Source organism: Talpa europaea, assembly GCF_964194135.1.
Source record: "Talpa europaea genome assembly, chromosome: X".
NCBI lineage: Eukaryota > Metazoa > Chordata > Mammalia > Eulipotyphla > Talpidae > Talpa > Talpa europaea.
In genome coordinates this window covers 82,301,757-82,329,300 of record NC_140081.1, presented here as the reverse complement: position 1 = coordinate 82,329,300, position 27,544 = coordinate 82,301,757, and the positions used below count along the sequence as shown (strand labels likewise).

Below are 27,544 nucleotides of genomic sequence, written 5' to 3'. Positions count from 1 at the left end.
TGAATATCTCATTTTACAGATTAGAAAACTATCAGTCATAGATGTTGAGTACCAAGCCCATGATCACACAAAAGCAAAACGTTGTGGTCAGAATTTGAATCATGTTCTACTTGACTCTGAAGATTATATTATTTTCATGATGCTGCTGTACTTTTAGCATGACTATGTACTAGTTGGTATGTTGTCTGGAGGAATGTTCTCAAATCTTATTCACAAGTGTATATTTTGCCTGTCCAACTAGATAGAGCTCTCTGGAGCTTAAGACTGTCTCTTTTTCCTTTTCCAGAGTTCCTGTTAAAAGCGGCAATGTACAATAATATTGTGATAGTATGATTGCTGATTGACAAATTAACAGCTTGAAAAGTCTTTTTAAAAAGCCTCAACAGGAAAAGGATGATGATCATACCACAGTCAGTGAAGAATCAGAAGTCAAATTTTGGACCTGGATAATATATTATTATTTGTCAACAAAGGTGTTTTTGGCATTTGGAGTGAGACGATTCTTGTTGTGAGAATTGCACAAGACTCTTTGAACATTATAGAACATTTAGCATCCCTGGTCACCTATGACTTAATATCAGCATTTCTTCGTTTACTTTCACAATCACAAAAATTTCCACACAATTCCAGGTGCTGTCTATAAGGGTAGTTTCACCCTAATTTAGAATCACTAACAGTTCCTGGCACGTAGAGATGTTCAAATAAAGTTTGTTGTATAAAATAAAGAGCATCCCTCAAAGAAGGTATCCGACAGCTTTGTGAATTATAATTGAGGATATGTCTCTACAGATCTTCTTGTGGAGAATGGTATATACATTCACTTCTAAAATGCTTTTTATTTCATAGGATTCCTTAGATTTGTCCAAGGCCACTGTGATTCATAGATAAGGAAGATAAGAAGATAAGATTCGCAGATAAGGAAACATTTGTGAGGGTCCTAGGGAACTGTTCCTAATCATTGTGCAAAAACCTCTCCCTGATTGTTGTGCTGAGTAAAAGCTCCAATTTATCCCTCAAACCTTATGTATATGCTGGTAACCAGGGTTAAGTATGCTACTTGCAAACAGGGAATATGAAAGGAACTCAGCACAAAACTCTGAAATTGCAGTTTTCACCTCTGGCAATACATTAGAGTCATCTGTGAAGTTAAAAAAAATGAGTGTCCAGTTCCCATCCCAAACCAATTAGAACAGAATAGTACATGGATATGGCATATTTTAAAGCTCCCCGGTGATTTTAATGTGCAACCAGTGTTGAGAAACACCAGTTTTAAAGAAAAGGGACTGCATTGATTAGTGACTATGCCTTTTAAAAGATAATTTCAATGTGCTATGGCCGAAAGAACATAGACGGATAGATTACAGAGTCAGAAAGACCTGGGTAACATTTTTAGCTTCGTTACAGATCATCTGCGTGATTGCGGGGAAATTATTTACTGTCTCTGAGCTTCACTTTCTATATCTGTAAAATAGGAATAAATACAGTATCTAACTCATAGGGTTGCTGTAAGACTAACATAACATTTTGTGATTGAATTCAACACAGTTCCTTGTTCTGACTCGCTCAATAAATATTTTAAAAATATGTGCCATGAAACTGAAACTTTTGAGCTACATAATACACACTCAGAAGTCAGGTAAAGGTGACAGAAAATTTCATTTGGGACAACAAGTAATCAGGATGACATCATAACTAAGGAAGGACATTCACCTCAAGGAAATAGTAGCCCCCCCTTCCTCATATGTTGCAGTCCCCACGAGGATAGATGCCCTGCCCTCATCCAATGCTGAGAGGAGTTTCCCCCAAGATCTGTCCGCAGGATAGGTGACTCCTCCTCCAAGTCATCAGCACAGCAATACAAAAAGAGGAAACACATTTGGGTATCATCAAGCCTGTTCCTCACGTCCTCCCGAAATGCATGGCACAGATGGAGAAACAAATTAACGCCAGAAAGGTCACCTGCTCCGTCATTGCGAGGATAGAAATGCTTTCAGCTAGGCATAAATCCACAGCCCTCACAATTTGGAGGACTAATTTAATCCATTGCCCCCATCAAATAGTTAGGGGTGGCGCAGTGCTCAATAACAAACTCCTAAGAGAAAAAAAGCAGGGACTGCACTGATGCCATCATTTGAATCCCTATAAATTAAGTACTTTATGGCACCATCAGAATTTTGCTCCAAGCCTCTGCAAGCTCCTCAGAGTTTGAGAAATTGATAGTGGACAGGGCCGAGTGCCCAGAAGGTATTGCATCTACGTTATTCAAATATCTACAGCAGTGACAATGGATAAAGACATCCCCGTTAATATATCGCAACACGGGAAAGAGATACGGGTCTCTAGATGAAAACACTCGGGCACCAATTTGGTCTGCTGGCACATTACCTCACTCATCCCTGAGCATTAATGAGTTAGCCTTTAAGTTGTTATCCCATAACCTCCATTTCAGCAAAGGCTGCAGTCGTGATGAACAAAATGGCTCATTTTATTCAATGCAGTGGTGATGTCCCAAGATAATTAAATTTGGGACAGCGTTCTTCAATACGTGGAGTCAGCCCATCATGCCATTGCAGAAGCTCATAAACTGGTTCAAATATCACCTAATGTACCACAATTTAAGTTGAAAGAAAAGAATAATTTCTCTACTTAAAATAACTACAAAATTCTGCATAGCCAAGCAACAGAATTAAATGAATCTGCCCACAAGAGACATGTCCATAAAGTCTACTTTTAAACAATTTTCCTGCTTTAAAATCAATAGCTCTAGCCCTTAAAATGCATAACAACTTGGTATTTTCTATAAAAGCTGCTAATGAGCCTGCACCAGCGGACATGAGGCTGGTTTTGCTTTCCAAATGCGAGCCTTTGTACATATGTGTATACTCACAGGTGTGCATGTCCTGGGGATGGGAGTGGAGGGTATGTGGAGGATATTATTAATTTACTATTGATTTTGTATCCCTAGCTCCTATCACAATGGCAGGCACATGATGAATGTTTAATAAACATTTATTGAATGGGAAAATAAAACATGCATAAAAACAAGACCTCCACAACTCAAACCTGGTTCGATAAAATGGAAAAAGTATGACAGAAGGCACCTGGTCACCACATACATTTCAGGTACAAGAATATTTTATTACAACACTAAGTGGCACTCAGAGACTTTATTGACCACAAAAATCTAATGAGATATTTCTTTGTTGTTTAAAAGTAATTTACAGTTTATCCTCGGAGTAAAGAGTTGAGTAAACAAGGTGATATGAGAGATCATACAATGAGAAATATATACCATCTTATGTATTTGTCATTTTGCCCGTAATTGCTAGATATCCTATGTTTGAGAAAGAAACGGTATTTTAATTGTGACTGAGACTTTTTAATATGGCTAATAATTTATTTCAGTTAAAAAGTTTATAACACAATACATCTCCCAGTCAAATCATTTCTCCCAACTGTTTGCAAAACAAGTCAGTGCTGACTACAGGTCCCCAAACTCTCAGGATGAGTCAGTGAAAACATCCCATTGGGGGCTGGCTCTGCTCGCTGCTCCAGCCATCTTGGACGTCACAGCTGCTTAGCCCCTGGGCTTACTGTTCTCAGCATCTCAGGAGACCAGTCAAGAAGGCAGAAACTGCTAAATTAAAGATTCTGCCAGTTACACGGACATGGCCAAGCCAGAGAAGCAGGGGAGACGGGGTGTATCTAGAAGATTAATTCCAGAGTCTTTAGTGTTACAGGCACATTGAACTATCCCTGCCACCAAAGGAACATCTGAAGGAGCCCAACCACCAATGCTGGTTGAAGCATTTTGGATGAGTTCAGAAAAAGAAAGTGGCTGCTGAATACTTGTGACATCTAGAGACATTCAGAGAAGAGAGGTGGGTGATCACGGACAGGGGTGTGTGTAGATGGAGGTTATAATGGTCCACATAACCAGTCATCCCTAGTTAGCCTCTACTTGGGCTAGACTTCCAACTGGAGACGCCAGCCCTGGCGAAAAGTTAGGAGACCCGGGCTCTATTCTCACAGTATTGCTGAGCATCTTTGTGTATCCTGGATCTTTGTATGACTAGCTCCTCTCCAAGCAGATTCCAGCCCTCAATGTCAAGTCTTCAGAAAGGATTTCCCTTCATGCTACCCAATGTTGCCACTCCAAGCCCTCAGTCTCTCTCTATTGCATTCGGTTGTTTTATACTCTTTATAATTACATTATTTTAGTTACTAATATTTTTATTAATTTACTGTCCATCTCTTTCTTTAGATGCAAAGTTTACTAAAGTGGCCCTAGTGCCTAGCACATTGCCTGGAACCCACAAAATACCCAATGAGTATTAGCTGAATGAATGAATTCTTGCATACCAGAGAACAAGACACCTGTCTCTTCCCTAGCTTTTGATTCATCATGTATAAAATTGAGAGAAACCATCTTGATTATTTCTAAGATTAGTGCAATAACAAGGAAAGGATAGATTTGCAAATGCCCTGAAAAACTTTAATGATCATCTCTAATTATAAGGCTGTATTTAGAAATGGCGGAATGGATAAAACAGTAGCATTAGAATATTGCAAACCTCCCCTTTTGAATGCAGATTTTGCACTGGACTAGCTATGAGATCTTGAGCAAGGCATTGGAATGCTCCAAGCTTACACTACTTTGTGGCAAGGCAATAGTAATTTTAGCTGATACTGATATCCCTATATCTGATAATGATAACATTCATTTTTCATGACAATAGACAATACTTCCCAGGGGAGATGAACTAAAATGCTTTATATCAATCACCCAATAAAATGTGTAGCATTTGTTAGGTACAATATTATTGGTAACTATTACTATATTAAGGATATTGTTTAAAAGTTTTAACAGACAGTACTGTATGCTGTGAAAATTTCAGTCCCCAAAGATGGTCAGTAAGGTGACTATAATAAAATGCCAAAAAAAAAGCAGAGAGCCACATCCTCAGAGTAACAGAAGGGCACCGGGCATTAACTTCAGTTTGCCTCATGCTAATCTACTTTTCTCTTCCAGGGTCTGTCTCAGAACCCACAAGAAGATGGAGGCCAGTGTTGTGAAAGACAAGGTGGGCTGGGAAGTCCCAGGGTTGCACTTAGGGAGGTGGGGGCTCCAGGGCATCAAGTTAACAATTGTCATTTGCTTTAGAACAATTTATTGGGTTAGCCCTGTGCCTGCTTCCTGAGTATCTGCCCTGACTATATTTACACTTCAGAAAGCATTTCCTAGAGGCGCTTATTAGACTGTTGCAGCAATCCTGTGAGATCAGAAGAGCAAGTGTGATTTATTCCCATTTCACTGATGAAGATCTTGTGACTCAGAAAGGACTTACAAAGGACTATAGAGCTAAAAAGCATATGGACTCAGATCTCATACCCTGGTGGATGATTGTAAATCCAATGATAAAAATCCTCTATGTGACATTGTAGTTTGTCCTTCAGTATCTCAGCTCCCAAGTGGAAAAACAGAATTAAAATAAACTACTGTCAGACATTGAAAATCTCCCTGGTTAATACAAAGTATAGACATGACCCTAAGTGGAATTAATGGTTGTGATTTTTGAAGGAACTTTGGGTGAAGCTGTCCCCTGTGTCCTGATGAGGACAAAGATTCCATGTTTCTGGAGGCTCTTAACTCCCTCAATAGATGAATACTGTAGACGGGACCCTGAGTTCCAGGTCTGACACTTACACCAAAACCTGGAGCGGGTATTGGCAATTTCCTCCCCTTCCTTTCCAGTCTTCATAACTACTCTTACAAGATTGGTGTTTTAACCCTGTTATTGTTTATTTGAGGTATATTTGACAAATATTTAACTTCAGCAAAATGGTTTGACGTTCGTTTGCATTATCTCTCTTCAGAGTGATTCTCAGAGAAGTTAATACAATAGTCCAAGGTCAAAGAGTCCTTAAATAGCGCTTTCCCACCCTTACTTTTGACTTCAGATACCTTTAAAACTTTAAGTGCATGGAGTAGCCTGGAGGGTGACAAGAGATGAGTGACCCGGGAGTCAATTTTGGCCAAGTCAACACACATACCATGTCACAGCCTGGGTAGCCAGGGCAGCCAATGCAGATATCTGTTTAAGGACTTCCGCCCTCCCTGTCTCACTGTGCTCATGCGTGTCCTTCTTGCAGACTTGCAGTGGCTCAACGGGAGCGAGCAACAGCAGCACATGGAGTGACTTCTTCCTTATGGGCCTCACGGATGACCCTCAGCTCCAGCCCCCACTCTTTGTCCTCTTTTTCTTCATCTACGCCTTCACGGTGGTGGGAAACCTGGGCCTCATTGTCCTCATAATGGTCAGCCCCCAACTGCACACTCCCATGTACTACTTTCTCAGAAACCTGTCCTTCCTTGACTTCTGTTATTCTTCGGTCACAGTCCCCAAAATGTTGATGGGGTTCTTCTCTGAGTGCCAAAGCATCTCGTTCTCTGGTTGTGTGGTACAGAATGCTCTCTTTGTGGTTTTTGTTGTCACTGAGTTCTTCATCCTGGCATCCATGGCCTATGACCGCTATGTGGCTGTCTGCAACCCTCTGCTCTACCACATTACCATGTCCCCAAGACTCTGCTTGAAGCTAGTGCTTGCCAGCTATGCAGTGGGCCTAATTGAGATGATGTCTGTCACAAACACAGTTTTTCATCTGACTTTCTGTAAGTCCCATGTCATCACTCACTACTTCTGTGATGTCCCTCCCCTTTTAAAACTCTCTTGCTCTGACACACAGATCGTGCAATTTATCATTTTTGCCTGTGCTGGCTTTAATGTGTCTATATCCTTGACAGTCATCCTGGTGTCCTACACATATGTCTTCCTGGCTATTTTCAGAATCCCCTCTGCAACAGGCAAACACAAAACATTCTCCACGTGTGCTTCCCACCTGACTGCTGTCAGTCTGTACTATGCAACCACCGTGTTCGTCTACCTGCGTCCATCCACTGAGTACTCAGGAAGTAAGGGCAGTCTGGTTTCTGTCTTCTACACGGTGGTCATCCCCATGCTCAACCCAATTATCTACAGTCTCAGGAACAAAGATGTAAAGGAAACATTTGGGAACATCTTCAAGAGGGCACCTCAATTCTCTCTCCCCTTATCCAGATTTTCATGATGTCCAAAGGAAGGCAAGGAGAGGGAGGGGACATATTTTTGAACCATTGACCATTTCTCAGATAATGTTATAGAATTATCAATATATTATGCCTTGAACCATCTTCATTATTCTGGAAGTTAAGTATTATATTTACATTTAATAGGTGGGAAAGCTGAGATTCTCAGAAGCTTGCTACTTAGGGACGGTCACAAGATTGTAAGCCATGGAACTTGGATATCAATTTAGGACTGTCTGATACTAAAACTCTGTTCTCACTAAGTCCCACTGTTTTAGTACAAGGGAAGATGCCACCTTCTCTCTTTACTCCCCAAATCCAGGGTTTCTGATTATTTTCCATTTTGTAAAATCATGTCTCTCAAATTTAGAATAGATTGAGCCTCTGAAGATTCACATGAATTCTCCACCTGTGACTTTGGTCCATGGGTAATCAGGTCAATAATTTAATTGAATACTTTTTGTATACAGTTGTTTACTGGAGACGTGATGATGAGGGACCCCAAGGACAAAAACAATGCTCACTCCCTTTTTTCTGCTTCCAACTCAATAAGGAAGACAGAAGATTCCACCCAAAAAAACCAGTCTGTGATTTTTTCCTTTAAATTTTTGCTTTTTGAGTACATTCTTTGTCCTAAATTCTAAATCAGTTGTCTCATATTCCTCCTCTTACTCTGTGAGGTAGGCACTATTGCTCCCATTTTACAGATGACAACACTAGAACTACAAAAAATTAAAGGAGTCATTCCAGGTAAGACAACTAATGAAGAGTGAATGCAGGATTTGATTCCTCATGTTTTTTGAAAGATCTTAGGTTATTTCCACTCTATCACCTGCTCAATTTCCTACTGAAAAGCTCATTAGCGAACACCACAGAATGTAGGCAGTGAGGCTGTATCTCAGTTCAAGGCAAGCCAGATAGATTGGGTTCATCAGAGAACCTCTAGGAAGAGATGAGTGAGTTGAATAAAGGCTGTTAAGGGTGAGAAGTAGGAACAATGCGTGAATAGTGGAACCAATGAGGGGAACCGAAGCTCAAAGTCTGAGATAGAATAATCTAGATGCATAGGGCTCTGGTTTGGCTGGAACAGTGTGGAGCACAATTTAGAAGCAAAAGATTGACAAAATGGGGAGATGGTGGAGCAGAAAAAATGATATTAAGGAAATGGGGACATGATTATGTAGGGATGATTTACCTTCTTTTTAAATTTTTTAATTTATATATATATATCTATATATTACATCATTGTTCATTTTTAAGCAATGTTTGCTCCCCCACCCCCTCAGGTGTAGTCCCCATAGAGTTTCCTTCACCAATGCACACATGCACCATTATCACTGTCCTCTGTGCTCTTCCCTCCCTCCCTCTGATCCCTCTCCCACCTCCTCCCCTGCAGGATGTCTCTGGTTTATAATTGTTGTTTGTTTTTGTTTTGCTTTGTATTGTTATTATTTCCCCCCCCCCGATTTCTTAATGATACCTTCTTTGTACATCTCTAACTTACATCTAAGCAATCCCCTACTACCATATGTGGGAAAAAATCTACAAGTCTGCTTTTCATAATTTGACCCAAAATGGCATTTCAGTATCGATGGCTGCTTGGAGTTGTGGTAAAGACTCAAGTTTTGTGGAGGCCAAGACTTCCATAAAGCTTTACCCTGTTCTCTGTCTGTAGTCTGTATCTTCAGATTGAGTCCTTTTCTCATGGGATTACCAGGATTACTTCTTTCTTTAAAATTTTATTTATTTTTGATTTATATTTTACATCATTGTTCATTTCTTTCTTTCTTTCTTTCTTTTTTTTTTTTTTTTTTTTGTGGGACCCTTGTCGGTGGCCAGGGATCGAACTCGCGCTGCAGAGGCTGCGGGCAGCCTCGCAACCTAGCGCTCAACCACTGTGACACCAGGGGAAGCCCATCACTGTTCATTTTTAAACAATATTTGCTTCCCCCCTTATGTGTAGTCCCCATAGAATTTCATTCACTAATGCACCTGTGCACCATCACCTCAGTCCCCTCCCTACCTTCTCCTCCCCTGCAGGATGTCTCTGATTTGTAAGTATCTATTTTTGTTTTGTTGTGTTTTATATTGTTATTATTTTCTTAACACTGATGTCTTATTTGGTTCCCCTATATTCCTGCTATAAGTGAAACCATCCAATATTTTCTTTTTCCTTCTGACTTATTTTACGGAGCATCATTCCTTCTAGTTCCACCCACGTTGCTGCGAATGGCATGAGTTTATCTTCTTTGATTGCTGAATAATATTCCATTGTGTATATATGCCACATCTTCTTGATTCAGTCATCTATTTTGGGGCATGTGGATTGTTTCCAGGTGTTACTACTGTAAATAGTGCTGCAAAAAACATAGGTGCACAGGTGGCCTTTTCAATCAATGTTTTTGCGTCTTTTGGGTAGATCCCTAGGCGTGGAATTGCTGGGTCGTATGGTAGCTCCATTTTTAGTAGACTGAGGAACTTCCAGACAGCTTTCTATAGTGGTTGAACCAGTTTGCACTCCCACCAGCAGTGCAGGAGAGTTCCTTTTCACCACATCATCACCAACATTTGTTGTTGCTAGTTTTTTGATAAGTTCCATTCTTACTGGTGTAAGGTGGTATCTCAGTGTGATTTTGATTTGCAGTTCCCTCATGAGAAGGGATGTTGAACATTTTTTCATATGCTTGTTGGCCATTTGCATTTCCTCTTTGGAGAAGTGTCTTTTTAGCTCTTCTGCCCTTTTCTTGACTGGATTGTTTACTTTGTTTTTGTTGAGTCATGTGAGTTCTTTGTATATCTTTGTGGTCAGTCTCTTATCACTTGTATGGAGAGCAAAGATTTTTCCCCCAATCAGTGAAGTATCTCTCTGTTTTGGTTAATGTCTCTTTTGCTGTACAGAAGCTTTTCAGTTTGATGTAATTCTTAACTCAAAACTTGTGGCTGAGTTAGATTTTGGAAGTTCAGACAAGTGTGGTCTAATGAACTCATTCTGGTCTATGGGCACCTGATCTAAAGGAAATACTTAATTCCTAGCACCTTCCTGTTGGGAATTCCTTTGTCCTACAGCAGGTTTCCTCTATTCCATCATTTGGACTATTGTTGTAGACTCCTAACCAGTCTCATTGCCTGCAGGCTTGCCCTGACCAATTCCCCTCCCCCCATACTACTGCTTTATGATTATTCTAAACGGAAGCTTGATCCCCATCACTGCTCTACTTTACACTCTTCACTGGCTTCTCATTGTCCCCGGAATAAATACCAAGTCCCTTAATTTACAAAGTCTCCACAATCAGAATCTCACCTTTCAAGCCTTATCTGTCAGAACTTCTGTACCTTTACCCACCTCATATCTTCCCCTTTGCACTCATGTCCTCATTCACATGCCTTCACTGTTCATCAGTGACAATTTCTTGCTCATTTCTCTAGTCATGATCTTTTTCTGAGCTAATAGGAAGTCTTCACTGTTTTCTCTTGGAAGTTTAGGGCCAGCAATTGAAGCATACACTCATCTTACACTCCTGGGCTCCCTTATTCCTTTTCACATTTCTTATGCCCATTTATTGCTTCCTCTACTAGACTATATGCCATGGAGGGCAGGACAAAGTTGTCTCAGAGCTATGTAACCACTTTGCTGTTGGGAAATACTGCCTTTAATAAAGTCCATGGGGAGAATTATAAACCACATGTTCTGTATCCTAGGTTTCTTCCATGGGTATTTTGTCACTTCTGGACCCACTGAAAACTTTAATGAGATGGACAGTTCTATAGAAAAGTAGAATCAAAATTTTATTTTTAAGTCAGAAACAAGAATAGGCCATTAAACACTGAAGAAAGTCAACAGTAACTGACCCCTGCCCCACCAATGCCATATGGTTTCATAGGCAAGTTTTATCAAAATGTCAAAGAACAGATAATCTTTTTTTTTAAAGACTCATTTGTTTATGCTTACAAGAGCTTGGGTGGAGGCCAGAGGTTGGGGGGTGGGCGGTGACAGGATTCACCAGAGACAGAGTGGGGAGAAGAATAGGCGGATCCCCTGAAATACTCTGCTAAGGGGAGCAGTGGGTGAGACTTGAGAGGTCTGCTGCACCATGCAGCTCACCTCCATGGTCAGGGATCCAACTCATGCTATAGTAGCTGTGGATATTTATAGTGCTGATGCTTAACCCCTTGAGCCACCAGGGAGTCCCCCAGATAATCATTGTTATAAAAAATAATACAGAAAACAGATGAAAATTTCCAAACCCCTTTTATAAGGTGATGAAAACTTTGATACTCTAACCAGACAAGCTTGTTAGAAAGATAAAAAGTTATATGCCAATCTCACTTTTGATAAGACTCTCAGAAGCTCTAATTAAAATATTAATAAGTTGAACTCAGACAATGTCTACAAAATGATACAATATGATCTAGTGGGCTTGATTCCTGAAATTAAAGGATATTATAAGTTCAGATGTTCCATCACAAGTCACTACATAAGGTGATTCAAGAGAAAACAGTTTTATATGTACTCATCTTGATAGATTCAAAAATTAAATGAAATTCAACACCTCTTTATAGAAAAAAAAAAAACCCAAACAAACCAAGAACAGAGGGAAAAGTTTAATCAAAAAATAATATCTACCCAAATCTGTAATATGTAGAAACTTTAGAAGCATTTTTATTGAACAATGAATAAGATGAGGCTACATGCTCTCCAAATTACTATTTAACATTGTGTTGGAGAGAGAACTGTCAATTCAACAAGACAAGAAAGTAGAAATAGATTAAATACTGGAAGGAATTAAATGTCACTACTCATGGATTATCTTATTGGATACGTAGAAAATCATAAAGAAATTATTTTATTCAGGCAAATCATTTTAACTAAGGGAGTTCATCAGTGTTGCTGCTTGAACTTTAGGGAAAATATTTTTGTAATAATCATTAATAATCCTATAAATACAAAAAGAAATGAGAAAACATAACTTTTTCAAAGCTACCATTCACTGGCTAATATGAGAAAATCTGACAGTATCAAGTATAGGAAATGTTGAGAATATGAGACAATTAGTGCAACTTACATGTGTTGCTGGTGAGAATGCAAAACAGTATAGCCACTTTATAAGACAGAGCAGCAATTTCTTACAAAGTCAAAAATATACTTACTGTATGACCCAGAAATTCCACTCCTAGGAATTTACCCAAAAGAAATGAAAACATGTCCACAAAAGGCTCATCATACGAATGTTTGTAATAGCTTTTCTCATTGTAGTCATCATTGGAAAACAACCGCAAGCTGGTGCATGGATGAGCAAAGTGTGATCGTCCACACAATCTCCAGCACTTGGCAAATGTAAAGGGAACTACTGATTCCAACCAAAACATGGTGAACGTCAAAAACATTATGGGCGAGTAAAAGACGTCAAGAGCAAAGGTCCTAAAAAGACACTGGAAGACATAAAAGAAAATTGTTGATTTGAGAAATAAAGCATTTCTATTTGTAAATTAAACTCTGTTACATAGAAATTTACTGAATGTAAAGGAGTGAGAAATATTCAAGGTCTTACCAATTTAATGTATATCATTCTTAGGCTGTATTGACTTCAAATATTCTCAAAATAAAAAAAAAAGTAGTCATGGTTCTCAATGTGCATTTTTTTTAAGTTAATTTATTTTTTGCTGAGGGGATGTTGGGGCACCCCCATCAGGTGTGACCACCATGGTGCATTTGCCAGCAAAATCACCATCCTCTACCACCAAAAACCTTTGCTCTTCCTCCCCGCTGTGTCCGTTGCCTACCCCTACCCCACTACCACCACCGTGCTTTAGTTCTGTAGTCAGTTTTTGGTCTGTCTTTTCTGACTATTACTTCAGTTACTTGTATTCCACATGTAGAGACATCGTCTGTTATTTATCTCTCTCCTCATTTATTTCGCTCAGCATACTTGATCAAGCTCCATCCCTTTGCTGCAAATGACATGAGTTTATCTTTTTTGATTGCTGAGTACTATTTTAGAAACCTTCTCAAATATGTTTAACTTCATTATAGCTTAAGTTAAGCACTAAACAGAACTTGAGCACTAGTCAATATCATTTTTTATGTTACTACATCTTTTTATATTCATAATGAATATATAATAACATTTAAATTTTTAAAGTTAACAGTAAACATTTTGTTTTCTGAAATGTTACTATTTGCATTTTTACTTACATTTAAATATTGGTATGTGGAAATATAACTAATAGTTTGATTTGCTCTGTATTGAAGTGATGTTTGAATGTTTTAAAACATATCTATCCTGGTTCCTTTAGATGTTAATTAATAAAATGTTACATTATTTTTCTGGAAAAATATCTACCTGCTCAATTAATAAACAATGCTTCAATTTTTTTCACTTTTACAAACACTCCTCCAGTTAAACACTTAATACACTTTTTGGCTTTTATGGTAGAATTTCTGTAGACTGGAATCTGAGAACTGCTAGATGGTGGTAAAGGAAATACATGCCATTTTTACATACACGAAGACTCATTAACTTAAAATGTCCACTGTCCTCCAAATTAATCTATAGTCCAAATTAATCTATATGCAATGCCAGCAAAGGTCTTGTGGGATTTTTCATGAAATTTAACAGCCCAATTTTAAAATTCATACAAAAATTAAGGGACCAAAAAATCAAGACAGTTATGAGGAAGAAGTAGGGACTATTTGTCCTACAGATGTCATGACTTAGAAAACTGTAGTAATTAAAAGAGAGTACAGATGAGTAGGAGAAAAGAGAGACACAAATCTGAGATCTAAGAAATCTTGATATTTGATAGAACTAGCATTAGAGATAGTGAGTAGAAAGAATGGATTACTCAATTAATGGTGCAGGAGCAATTGCTTATCCATATTTGAATAAATAAAACTTTTTTTACACTGTATCACACATAGAATAGTATGTGATAAATTCCAAATGGATTTAATAAATAAATGTTTTAAAGGCATTTAAAATTTAAAAGAAAACTCTATAGAACAGTATGATACAGGATTAGGAAAAGTATGAGTAAGTCACAAAAAGCACAAATTGTAAATGAATGACCCACTGGACCACAACCATCAAAAAACTCTGTCCTTCCATGGTATAACATGTTACAACAAACAGGTTAACAAGTAAGTGGCAGAAGATCTCTGGAGAAGATCTTGGAGAAGATCTCTGCAAACAGTATGTAATAGACAGGTACAGACTACATAAGGACTTTGTTTAGGAAAAAAAAAACAGGTAATCCAAATTAGCAAAGGACAAAATATTGGACAAGACACAGAAGAGAAAACCTGAATCACAAGGAAATAGATAAAAGCATAGTTATTCTTGCTAACAACCAAGGAAATACAACTAAAATTAGCAGAGACACTATTGTAGATTGCCCCAACTAAAAAGATCTGCAAATACCAAATGCCGTCAGAATAAAAGGAAGGATGCTGTTATCCCCTGCTTTTGGGAATTTCTTTTTTGCATATCCACCTTATAAAGCAATTCTGTAGTACATAGTAATTATGAAAGCATCCATGTATTCCAATCCAAGAATTCAACTGCTAGGTACCTTAAAGAAATTCAGGAAATATATTCAAAGATATTTATTACAACATTGTAATGGGTACAATTTATTCACATAAATGTCCATTCCACTAGAGAGCAAACAAATTTCAGATTTTCAATTTATTTTCTCTTTCAATGTATAAGAATTTTCCATCCTTTTACTAAAGCATATACTGCAACCTCATAACAAGGATCTGCAAAAAAAAAACTCTAGTTGCAGGACTCTTATTTTTAGCAACCAACTATAAGCAAAGGCAAAAAAGGAACTTGAGTATCCAGTATAATGAGAAGCAAGGTAAATCAACTATGAGTGAATGAGAAGTACATGTGTCAACTCTGGTAAGTCTGAAGTTATAAGTGTGATGTGGGGGGAAAGCACATTGCAAAAAGTTATGATGCCATTTTTGCAAAACTCAACACATACAAAATACCTTTTTTGATTGTTGAGTAATATTCCATTGTGTACATATACTACATCTTCTTGATCCAGGCATCTATTTTGGCACATTTGGGATGTTTTCATAGCTTAACTGTTGTAAATAGTGTGGCAATAAACATAGGGGTGCAGGTGTCCTTTTGTATTAATGTTTTTGTGTCCTTTGGGTAGATCCCTAGTAGTGGAATTGCTGGATCATATGGAAGCTCCATTTTCAGCAGTTGCTGGAAGGGATCATGCTCCGTGAAATAAGCCAGAAAGAAAAAGAAAAATACTGGATGTTTTCACTTATAGGAGGAATGTAGAGGATCCAAATAAGGGATCAGGGGAAAAAAGGTATTATAATAAAGTGAAAATCAAAATCAACAAGCATCTATAAACCAGAGACATTCTTCCAGGGGGGAGAAGGGAGTAGGATCAAAACAGGGGTGGGAAGAGTACAAAGGACTATGGTGATGGTGCACCGGTGAATGGGTGGTGGGAATTACATGGGGACCATAACTGAGATGAGAAAACATACATTGTAAAAAAAATGGAGAATGATGTAAAAAATACATGAAATAAAAAACTCACAAAAACATACAAAGTATTGTGTTGTGTATGAACAGTCGCATGTAACAGCATGATGAAAACATGCATGTAGGACACATATCAACTCTAGGATAGAGGCTCCCTCTGGGATTTAAGAGCAATAGGGTTGGGGACAAAAGGAATTTTCACTGTACCTATATTTTATTTCTTAGAAAACAAGTTCTGTTGTCAAAATAAATAAGTAACACTTGCCCATGTGCCAGAATAACGATGCAAGTGTTGCAGTGAATGAGAGTGGTCTCTGAAGATAATGATCTCCAAGATATAGAAAGGTGAAAATCTCTTAAACAGGTACAAAAATGATGTAAAACTTGTGGGAAATGTAAATGTCTAAAAAGGTGGAAAAAGGTAGAAAGTTTCTTGAAGCATCCACAAACACTGCTTATAGCAGTTGGCATCTCGGGAGAGGGAGTGGTGGTCTGGGGTTGGAGGAAGGATAAGTCACACTAATTATTCACCATGTGTAAATTATGAATTGTCATTAAACTTCGTTTTTGAAAATTTCACGAATTGAAAATTGAAGACTTGACACCTCGTATGATCTTGAGGGTGGTATTCTTTGCCTATTGAAGATTATGTAACATTATTGGATTTTCTTTTAATAAGTCTTCATGCTTAGCCTCAGTGATGAGCCAGCTGGAAATTAGGGAGGATTGCCACTTTGGTGAGCTGTCCAGTTGAAAGATTTTTTTTTTTATTTCCATAATGCCAAAAGATATGTCTGAGATGTCTTTGCCTCTCCCACGAAACATAGCACAGAACCTTTGCATGTCTTTGTAAATCATACTCGTAAGTTAGTTGTTTCTTCTTCTTTTTTTTTTTTTTTTCAAAGATTTATTTATTTATTTATTTATACAAGCACTGGGTACAGTCAGAAGCGCGGGAGGGCAAGAGAATTCACCAGAGCCAGAGCAGGGAACAGAACAGGCAGACTGAAGTACACTGCTGAGGGGAGCAGCGGGCAGTAGGAGAGGTCTGCGTGCCATGTGGGACCCTCACCGGTGGGCGGGGATCGAACTGGTGCTGCAGAGGCTGCGGGCAGCTTTGCAACCCAGCGCTCAACCACTGCGCCACCGGGGAGGCCCTGTTTCTTCATTTTTTTATGCAATTAATTTTCTTCAAAAATAACCACATTTCACTGCAAATATAAAGCATTTCAGGTACTTGTACTTTATTTAATTATTTTTTAAATGTCTTTTTAAATTTTGTCATTATTGTTTTTTATTTTAATAAAGTAACTGGGGTGCAGGCCAGAGGAGTGAGGGGTGAGAGGATTCAGCAGAGACAGGAAAGGGAGCTGAACAGGCGGATTGACTGAAATACACTGCTGAGGGAAGCAGCAGGTAAGATAGGAGAGGTCAGCTGTGACATGTGGATTAGCTCCGTGGCTGGGGATTGAACTCAGGCCATAGTGGTGGTAAGGTTGAGACTTAACTCCTAGGCCACCGGGTTGGCCTGTCAAGTACTTGTACTTTAAATAGACTGCTCTGGGATGCCCAGAGATCTGGGGCGGCTGTTGTTACTATGGGACATGAGCCCAACGTCAAATGACCAATTTCCATGTGAACTTCCAGGTTATGACCTAATTAATATGCTTGTGAATATTTTTTTAATAATTATTTTCTTCCAAAAATTACAGATGATAAAGTTGCATGATGATAAGGGGGATTGTTCTTAATGACAATGACAATCAATTCACTATTGCCTGAAGCCATCGCCTCCTCCTTTTTCAATGACCACCATTCTCTCCTGAATGGAAGCAACAGCCTCCTCACTGGACTTCCTACTTCAGTCTTTTTCCCCACCTCTAACTTAGCATTTGCATGGCTAACCAAGGTGTGTAACTTTCAAAAACACAAACATAACTATGCCAATCCCCATTTAAAATTCCTGTAGTGGCTTCTCCTTGACAGAGAGATAAAGCCCACACTCCTCAGGATGGAAATCTGGGCACTCCATCTTTTGTGTCTGCCATTTCTCTGGCCCCTCTCTCCAGTCACTCCTTAGTGAATATTCCCTCTGCCTGAAACTCCTTCCTCCCCTTATTGATTTGAAAGGCTTCTATTCATCCTTCAAAACCTAACATATTATTAAGATTAATGGAATAATCCATGAAAAGAGCTTTGGAAAAAATAAAAACATCCCATCACAGATGACAGGTCCCCCAGTAGACCTTCACTCTTACTACTTCCCCTCCAAACTGATTCCAACACTCCATTTCTGTGCTCTGTCGACTTGCTCCAGAGTCCTGTGTTGTGTTTATCTTCTTGCAATTCCTTTGCTTTATTTTTATGTCTGTCATTTCCACTAGTCATGGAGCTCCTACCTCATATATTCGGTTTTCCATCCTTTCTTCAGCTCCATATCCCCAGCATTTAGAGTACAGTCTCACTCAGAGGCAGGGCCTGATACTACTTTTTTTTTTTTTTTTATAAATGAAGGAACTTTTTTTTTTTTTTATAAGAGGCATGTATTATTTTTTATTTATTTGTTTGTTTATTTTTTGTTTTGTTTTGTTTATACATGCACTGGGTACAGTCAGAAGCGCGAGAGGGTGAGAGAATTCACCAGAGCCAGAGCGGGGAGCAGAGCAGGCAGAAGGACCGAAGTACACTGCTGAGGGGAGCAGCGGGCAGCAGGAGAAGATGTGCGCTATGCGGGACCCTCCTCCAGTGGCCAGGGAGCAGCCAGGGATTGAACCTGTGCCGCAGAGACCGCGGGCAGCTTTGCAACCCAGTGCTCAACAGCTGTGCCACCGGGGAGGCCCCTGATAGTACTTTTGAACTTCATAACCAAAGAGTGACGATGATGATGGTCTGGCATACTGGGCTGTTCTCATATTTCTACAAGAGCATCTTTCTTATATAATGCTTACACAGCATTAGAGATGTTTACACAACTATCAGAATCACATGAGAGGACTCAACAGGAGCTACAGAGAAGTTCCATCATCCGCAACCAGCTTTTTATGTACAACCCGGAATTCAGAAAAATCATATAACACTAACACTGAAGAAATGTACTCAGAGGACAGATGCAAACTGTCAACCAAGGATGGGAAAATGTAGGTGACTGACTGAAAAAACTATTACAGATGGCTTCTGTAAAAGATTTTTTATTTGATTATCTAAACCAAAGTGTACCAGTTGTGCTTTTAATTAGGACGTAGTATTCACTTAAAATTGACTGAAGGCATTCAGGGAAAAAGATCTGGATGTTTTCAGATTATAGTTAATGTAAAAAAAAGTGAAAGTTTACGTCCAGGTGTAGAAATCGAGACATCTTTGAATTTATACAAAAATCTACCTCCACTTCTGTGATCAGCAATATCAGCACACTCCTTGAATATGAGATTAGCATGAAGCATGTAATTTCGAGAGACTTTCCCACACATGATCTCCTTTGAGTCCAACAACAACCTTGAGGTCCACAAAGCAGTGGTTATTAACCCCCATTCAAAGCAGAAAAATATGGAATTCAGTGAAAATAAGTAACACACCAAATTGTGTATGTAGTGGGAGGTCCACATCCATTGAATGGAAAAATGAAAACATGCATTAAAGCAAGACCTCCACAACTCAAATCTGGTTTGGAAAAAATGGAATGAGTATGGCAGAAGGCAACTGGTCACCACACACATTTCAGGTACAAGAATATATCATTACGACACTGAGTGGCACTCAGAGATATTATTGACCCCCCAAAAAAAAACTAATGAGATAATTCTTTTCTGTTTAAAAGTAATTTAGAGTTTACCCTCAGAGTTAAAACTTGAGTAAATAAGGTGGTATGAGAGATCACAAACTGAGAAATATATACCATCTTATGTATTTGCCATTTTGCCCGTAATTGCTAGATAGCCTAAGTTTGAGAAAACAATTGTATTTTAACTGTGACTGAGACTTTTTAATATAACTAATAATGTATTTCAGATAAAGAGTTTATGATACAATATATCTTATAGATATTTGTTTCTCCCAACTGTTTGCAAAACATCTCAGTACTGACTACAGGTCCCCAAACTCTCTGCATGAGTCAGTGAAAACATCCCATTGGGCCTGGCTCTACTCGCTGCTCCAGCCATCTTGGACGTCACAGCTGCTTACCCCTGGGCTTACTGTTCAGCATCTCAGGAGACCAGTCAAGAAGGCAGAAACTTGGAAAAATTAATGATTCTGCCAATTACATGGACATGGCCAAGCCCAGAGAAGTGAGGGGGGTTTATAACTAGAAGCTTAGTTCCAGAGTCTTTAGTGTTAGGGGCACATGAACTTTTCCTGTCACCAAAGGAACATCTGAAGGAGCCCAACCACCAATGCTGGTCTGAAGCATTTTGGATGAGTTCAGAAAAAGAAAGTGGCTGCTGAATACTCGTGACATCTAGAGACATTCAGAGAAGAAAGGTGGGTGATCACAGATAGGGGTTGTGTAGATGGAGGTTATAATTCTCCACAAAACCAGTCATCCCTAGTTAGACTCTACTTGGGCTAGACTTCCAACTGGAGATGGGGTTCTGGGAAGAATTTACAAGACCGGGTTCTAGTCCAACAGTATTGCTGAGCATCTTTGTGTATTTTGGATCTTTGTATGACTAGCTCCTCTCCAAGTGGATTCTAGTCCTTTATGTCTAGTCTTATGCCAAGTCTTCAGAAAGGATTTCCCTTCCATGCTGCCTAATGTTTCCATTCAAAACACTCAGCTCCCTCTATTCTATTAGTTTGTTTTATTTTCTTTTTAATTATATTATTTTAGTTCTTAAATTTTTTTTTCATTTGTTTGCTGTCCATCTTTTCCTTTACATTGCAAAGTTTACGAAAGTGCTCCTAGTGCTTAGCTAGCACATTGCCTGAAACACCCCTAATACCCAATGAGTATTAGCTGAATGAATGAAGGCTTGCATGACCCAAAGCAAGCACTTACCTCCTCCATAGCTTTCTATTCATCATGTGTAAAATTGAGAGAAACAGTCCCGATTATTTCTAATATTAGTGCAATAACAAGGAAAGGATAGATTTGCAAATGCCCTAAAAAAACTTTAACAATAATCACAAATTATATGACTACATTTCAAAATGACATCATGGATAAAACAGTAACGTTACAATATTGCAAACCTCCATATGAATGTAGATTCTGCCCTGGACTAGCTATGAGACCCTGAGCAAGGTATTGGAAAGCTCCATGCTTAGACCATCTTGTGGCAAGGCAAAAATAATTGTACTTGATACTAATTTCCCAATATCTGATAATGATAATATTCATTTTTCATGACAATAGACAATGCTTCCCAAGGGAGAGAAACTAAAATGCTTTATATTAATCACTCAACAAAATGTGTAGCATTTGTTAAGTACAATATTTTAGGTAGCTATAAATATATTAAGGATATTAGCTAAAAGTTTTAACAAACAGTACTGTATGCTGTGAAAATTTCAGTTCCCCAAAGATGGTCAGTAAGGTGACTATAATAAAATGCAGAATAAAAGCAGACAGCCACATCCTCAGAGTCACTGATGGGCACCGGGCATTAACTTCAGTTTGCCTCATGTTAATCTAGTTTTCTCTTCCAGGGTCTGTCTCAGAACCCACAAGAAGATGGAGGCCAGTGTTGTGAAAGACAAGGTGGGCTGGGAAGTCCCAGGGCTGCACTCAGGGAGGAGGGGGCTCCAGGGCATCAAGTTGACAATTGTCATGGAACTTTAGAATAATTTATTGGTGTAGCCCTGTGCATGCTTCCTGAGTATCTGCCCTGACTATATTTACACTTCAGAAAGCATTTCCTAGAGGCGCTTATTAGACTGTTGCAGCAATCCTGTGAGATCAGAAGAACAAGTGTGATTCATTCCCATTTCACTGATGAAGATCTTGTGACTCAGAAAGAACTTTCAAAAGGTATAGAGCTTTAAAGCATATGGACTCATCTCATACCCTGGTGGATGACTCTAAATCCAATGATACAAATCCTCTAAGGGACGTTATAGCTTGTCCTTCAGTATCTCAGCTCCCAAGCAGGAAAACAGTATTTATTTATTTATTTATTTATTTTCTATAAACCCTATTTATTTATTTATTTATTTATTTTAGAGGCATGTTTTTATTTATTTATTTGTTTGTTTTGTTTATACATGCAATGGGTACAGTCAGAAGCGCGGGAGGGTGAGAGAATTCACCAGAGCCAGAGCGGGGAGCAGAGCAGGCAGAAGGACCGAGGTACACTGCTGAGGGGAGCAGCGGGCGGCAGGAGAGGTCTGCGCGCCATGTGGGACCCTCCTCCAGTGGCCGGGGAGCAGCCGGGGATCGAACCAGCGCTGCAGAGGCTGCAGGCAGCTTCGCAACCCAGCACTCAACCGCTGCGCCACCGGGGAGGCCCGGAAAACAGTATTTAAATAAACTACAGTCAGACATTGAAAATCTCCCTGGTTAACAGAAAGTATAGACGTGACCCTAAGCAGAATGAATGTTGTGATTTTTGAAGGAACTTTGGGTGAAACTGTCCCCTGTGTCCTGATGAGGACAAAGATTCCATATTTCTGGAGGCTCTTAACTCCCCCAAGTGACGAATACTGTAGAGGGGACCCTGAGTTCCAGGTCTGGCACTAACACCAAAACCTGGAGCAGGTATGGGCAATTTCCTTCCCTTCCCTTCCAGTCTCATAACTAGTCTTACAAGACTGGTGTTTTAACCCTGTTACATTTTATTTGAGCTATAATTGACAAATAATTGTTTAATTTCAATGTAATGATTTGATACTCCTTTGCATTATCCCTGTTTGCAGAGAGACAAGAGAAGTTACTACTATAGCCCAAGGTCACAAAGATCATAAATAGCACTTGCCTACCCTTTCTTTTGACTTCAGATACCATTAAACCTTTAAATGATTCGAGTAGCCTGGAGATGAGAAGAAATGAATGAGATAGGATGAAATTTTGCCAAGTCAACACACACATCATGTCACAACCTGGGTAGCCAGGGCAGCCCCTGCACCTCTGTTTAAGGACTTCCGCCCTCCCTGTCTCACTGTGCTCATGCGTGTCCTTCTTGCAGACTTGCAGTGGCTCAACGGGAGCGAGCAACAGCAGCACATGGAGTGACTTCTTCCTTATGGGCCTCACGGATGACCCTCAGCTCCAGCCCCCCCTCTTTGTCCTCTTCTTCTTCATCTACGCCTTCACGGTGGTGGGAAACCTGGGCCTCATTGTCCTCACAATGGTCAGCCCCCAACTGCACACTCCCATGTACTACTTCCTCAGAAACCTGTCCTTTCTTGACTTCTGTTATTCTTCGGTCACAGTCCCCAAAATGTTGATGGGGTTCTTCTCTGAGTGCCAAAGCATCTCGTTCTCTGGTTGTGTGATACAGAATGCTCTCTTTGTGGTTTTTGTTGTCACTGAGTTCTTCATCCTGGCATCCATGGCCTATGACCGCTATGTGGCTGTCTGCAGTCCTCTGCTCTACCATAGTACCATGTCCCCAAGATTCTGCCTGCACCTAATGCTTGCCAGCTATGCAGTGGGCCTGATTGAGATGGTGTTTCTCACAAGCACAGTTTTTCATCTGATCTTCTGTAAGTCTCATGTCATCACCCACTACTTCTGTGATATCCTTCCCCTTTTAAAACTCTCTTGCTCTGATACACAGATCGTCCAAAATATCCTTTTTGCCTGTAGTAGCTTTAATGTGTCTTTATCTTTGATAGTCATCCTGGTGTCCTACACATATGTCTTCCTGGCTATTTTCAGAATCCCCTCTTCCAAAGGCAAACACAAAACATTCTCCACGTGTGTTTCTCACCTGACTGCTGTCAGTCTGTACTATGGAACCACAGTGTTCGTCTACATGCGTCCATCCACTGAGTACTCAGGAAGTAAGGGCAGTCTGGTTTCTGTCTTCTACACAGTGGTCATCCCCATGCTCAACCCAATTATCTACAGTCTCAGGAACAAAGATGTAAAGGAAACATTTGGGAACATCATCAAGAGGACCCCTCAATTCTCTCTCCCCTTACCCAGATTTTCATGATGTCCTTATAAAGGGAAGGAGAGGGAGGGGGCATATTGTTGACCATTGACCATTTCTCAGATATTTGTCTAGAAATTCTTAATGTAATATATCTTAAATCTTCTTCACAATTCTGGAAGTTAAGTATTATATTTATACTTAATAAGTGGGAAAGCTGAGATTCTCAGAGGCTTGCTGCTTTGGGAAGTTCACATAGATTGCAAACATTGGAATTTTGATATCAGTTCAGGACTGTCCCATACTGAAACTCTGTTCCTATCACATACCACTGTTTTAGCAAAAGGGAAGATGCCACCTTCTCTCTGTACTCCCCAAATCTAGGTTGTCTGGTTATTTTCATGCTTAGAGAATCCTGTCTCTCAAATTCACAGTAGATTCAGCCTCTGAAGATGCACAATGTATTCCCTATGTGTGACTTTCGTCCATGCATAATCAGGTCAGTAAATTTATTGAATACTTATTGTATACAGTTGTTTACTGCAGAAAGTGGTGGCAAAGGATTCCATGGACAAAACTATGCTTACTGCCTTTTGTCAGCTTCAAACTCAATTGGAAGAGAGAAGATTCTACCCAAAAGAAACAAACTGTGACTTTTTCTTTAAATAGACGTTTATTTATTGAGTGATTTCTGTTTGTTAAATTCTAAATCAGTTGTCTCATAAAACTCCCCCAAACTCTGTGAGGTCGGTACTATTTCTCCCATTTTACAGATGACAACAATAGAGCTACAAAGAGTTAAGTGAGACATTCTAGGAAAGACAACTAATAAAAAGTGAATGCCAGATTTAATTCCTCATGTTTTTTGAAAGGTCTTTAGTTATTTCCACTCTGATATATCACCTGCTCAATTTCCTAATGAAAAGCTCATCAGTGAACCCCGAAGAATTTAGACATGAGACTGGATTTCAGTGCACGGCAAGCCGGATAGAGTGGGTTCATCAGAGAACCTCTAGGAAGAGATGAGTGAGAGGAATAAAGCCTATTAAGGGTGAGAAGTAGGAGCAATGAGTGATAGTGGAACCTATGAGGGGAACTGAAGCTCAAAGTCTGAGATAGAATAATCTAGACGCACAAGACTCTTGTTTGGCTGCAGCAGGGTGGAAGGCAAATTTAGAATCAAACGTTATTGATAAAATGGGGAGATGGCAGATCATAAAAAATATAATAAGAAAAGGGGGACATGACTGGGCAGGGTTGATTGTCCTTTTATTTCATTTTATTTTTTAATTATAAGTATTTTACATCATTTTCATTCATAAAAATTGGTTTCAATCCCCCCTCCCTTGCCAGGTGTAGTCTCCATAGAATTTCCTTCACCAGGGCACCCGTGCACCATCACCCCAGTCCCCTGTGCTCCTCCCTCCCTCCCTCTCATCCCTCTCCCCCTCCTCCCCAGCAGGATGTTTCTTGTTTATAATGTCTGCTTTTTATTGTTTTGTTGTGTTTTGTATTGGTATTATTTTTTCCCTTGATATCTTACTTGTTATCTTCGTTGTAGATCTCTTACTTACATCTAAGCAATCCCCTACTACCGTATGTGGGAAACAATCTACAAGCGTGATTTACCTAATTTGACCCAAATGGCTTTGTGTATACATGGCTGCTTAGACTTGTGGTAAATTGCCAAGTTGTGGAGGCCAAGACTTCCATAATGCTTTACCGTGTTCTCTGTCTATAGTCTGTCTTCGTATTGACCAGATGATGGAGGAATTTGAGTTCTTTTCCTCAAGGGATCACCAGGAATAATTCTTAACTCACAACTGACGCCAAAGCTAGATTTGGAAGTTTAGGCAAGTGTTGTGTAGTGAACTCATTTTGGTCTATAGGCACCAAATCTAAAGGATGTTCTTCATTCCTAGCACCTTCCTGTTGGGAATTCCTTTGTCCTGCAATGGGTTTTCTCTTGTCCATCCTTTGGACCATTGTTGTAGACTCCTAACCAGTCTGACTGCCTGCAGGCTTGCCCCTGACCAATTCCCTCGCCCCCATTGTGCTGCTTTATGATTATTCTAAACAGAAGCTTGACCCAAATACTGGTCTGCTTTACACTCTTCACTGCTTCTCATTGTCCCCGGAATAAATACCAAGTCCCTTAATTTACAAAGTCTCCACAATCAGAATCTCACCATTCAAGCCTTATCTGTCAGAACTTCTGTACCTTTACCCACCTCATATCCTCCCCTTTGCACTCATGTCCTCATCCACATGCCTTCACTGTTCATCAGTGACGATTTCTCACTCATATTTCTAGTCATGACCTGCTCCCAAGCTCACAGGAAGTGTTCACTGCTTTCTTGGAAGTTGAGGGCCAGCGATTGAAGCATACGCTCACCTTATACTCCTGGACTGTCTTTTTCATTTCACATTTCTTATGCTCATTTATTGCTTCTCTACTAGACTGTATGCCATGGAGGGCCAGACAAAGGTGTCTCAGAGCTATGTAACCACTTCGCTGGCAGGAAACATTCATTCAGTAAATGTCTATGGGCGAATAATAAACCACACGTCCTGTGTCCTTGGTTTGTGTCATAGGCATTTTGTCACTTCTCGACCCACTGAAACGTCCACAGACTTGTGACTAATCCACCTTCCCCACCAGGGCTTGGGCTTACTGATATTACTCTGATGTACAAGAGAGTAATGACCAGCACCTCTGGGTTAGTGAGTACCTACATCCCCAGTGCCTGTTTTTTTTTTTTTAAGGATTTGAAGATTTTATTTTATTGATTTATGCAAGCACTGGGTACAGACGAAGCGCGGGAGGGAATGAATCAATTCAACAGAGCCAGGTGGGGAGCAGAGCAGGCAGAAGGACCGAAGTACACTGCTGAGGGGAGCAGTGGGCTGCAGGGGAGGTCTATGCACCATGTGGGACCCTCTTTCGGTGGCCAGGGAGCAGCCAGGGAGCACCCTGGGAGCAGCCGGGGAGCAGCCCGCGGTAGAACCGGGGCTGCAGAAGCTGCGGGCAGCTTCGCAACACTGCGCTCAACTGCTGCGCCATGGGGGAGGCCCAGTACCTGTTGTTTTGAACCCATTGTCCATCTCATTATAGGCAAGAGAAGGAGGTTCTGAAAGATGCAGCAATTTGACAGGAGAACCAGGAATAACGTTGTTTTTGTTCTGAAATTAAGAACACAATACTCTCTGTAAAGATGTCTTTGATGTGCATATCACGTAGTGTTTCACCTGTATTTCCTTCTATGTATTTTATGGTTTCAGGTCTTATGTCTAGTTCTTTAATCCATTTTGAATTAATTTTTTTGTATGGTGTGAGGTAGTGGTCAAGCTTCATTCTTTTGCATGTAGCAACCCAGTTTTCCCAGCACCATTTATTGAACAAAGTTTCTTTGTTCCAATGCATAGTCTTTGCTCCTTTGTCAAAGATTAGTTGACCATATATCACCCAAAGCAGTGATAGTGAAGGAAAAGATAAACACCTGGGACTACATTAAATTAAAAAGCTTCTGCACAGCAAAAGAGACAATAACAAAACAAAGAGAAACCCCATCAACTGGGAGAACATTTTTGCACACAACACTAATGATAAAGGACTGATAACAAAAATCTACAAAGAGCTTATAAGACTCAACAGCAACAAAGAAAATAATCCAGTGAAAAAATGGGCAGAAGAGCTAAAAAGGAACTTCTCTGAAGAGGAAATGCAAATGGCCAACAGGCATATGAAAAAATGTTCAACATCACTTGTCATCAGGGAAATGCAAATCAAAACTACCATGAGATACCATCTTACACCAGTGAGAATGGCACATATTAAAAAAACTAGCAACAACAAATGTTGGCGAGGG

At 39.7% G+C, this 27,544-nt stretch overlaps 2 protein-coding genes across 2 annotated transcripts; both read left to right on the top strand.

The window, feature by feature from the left end:
- Positions 1-6,210: 6,210 nt before the first annotated feature.
- On the top strand, positions 6,211-7,180 carry LOC311187692 (olfactory receptor 5T9-like; the record flags this gene model as incomplete). The annotated part of the gene is made up of 1 exon (XM_084259020.1): positions 6,211-7,180. One exon carries the CDS (start codon positions 6,211-6,213, stop codon positions 7,126-7,128), a length of 918 nt encoding a protein of 305 aa, XP_084115146.1. The 3' UTR covers positions 7,129-7,180.
- Positions 7,181-22,820: 15,640 nt separating this feature from the next.
- Positions 22,821-23,738, top strand: LOC311187691 (olfactory receptor 5AR1-like; the record flags this gene model as incomplete). The annotated part of the gene is made up of 1 exon (XM_084259019.1): positions 22,821-23,738. One exon carries the CDS (start codon positions 22,821-22,823, stop codon positions 23,736-23,738), a length of 918 nt encoding a protein of 305 aa, XP_084115145.1.
- Between the last annotated feature and the right edge of the window lie 3,806 nt (positions 23,739-27,544).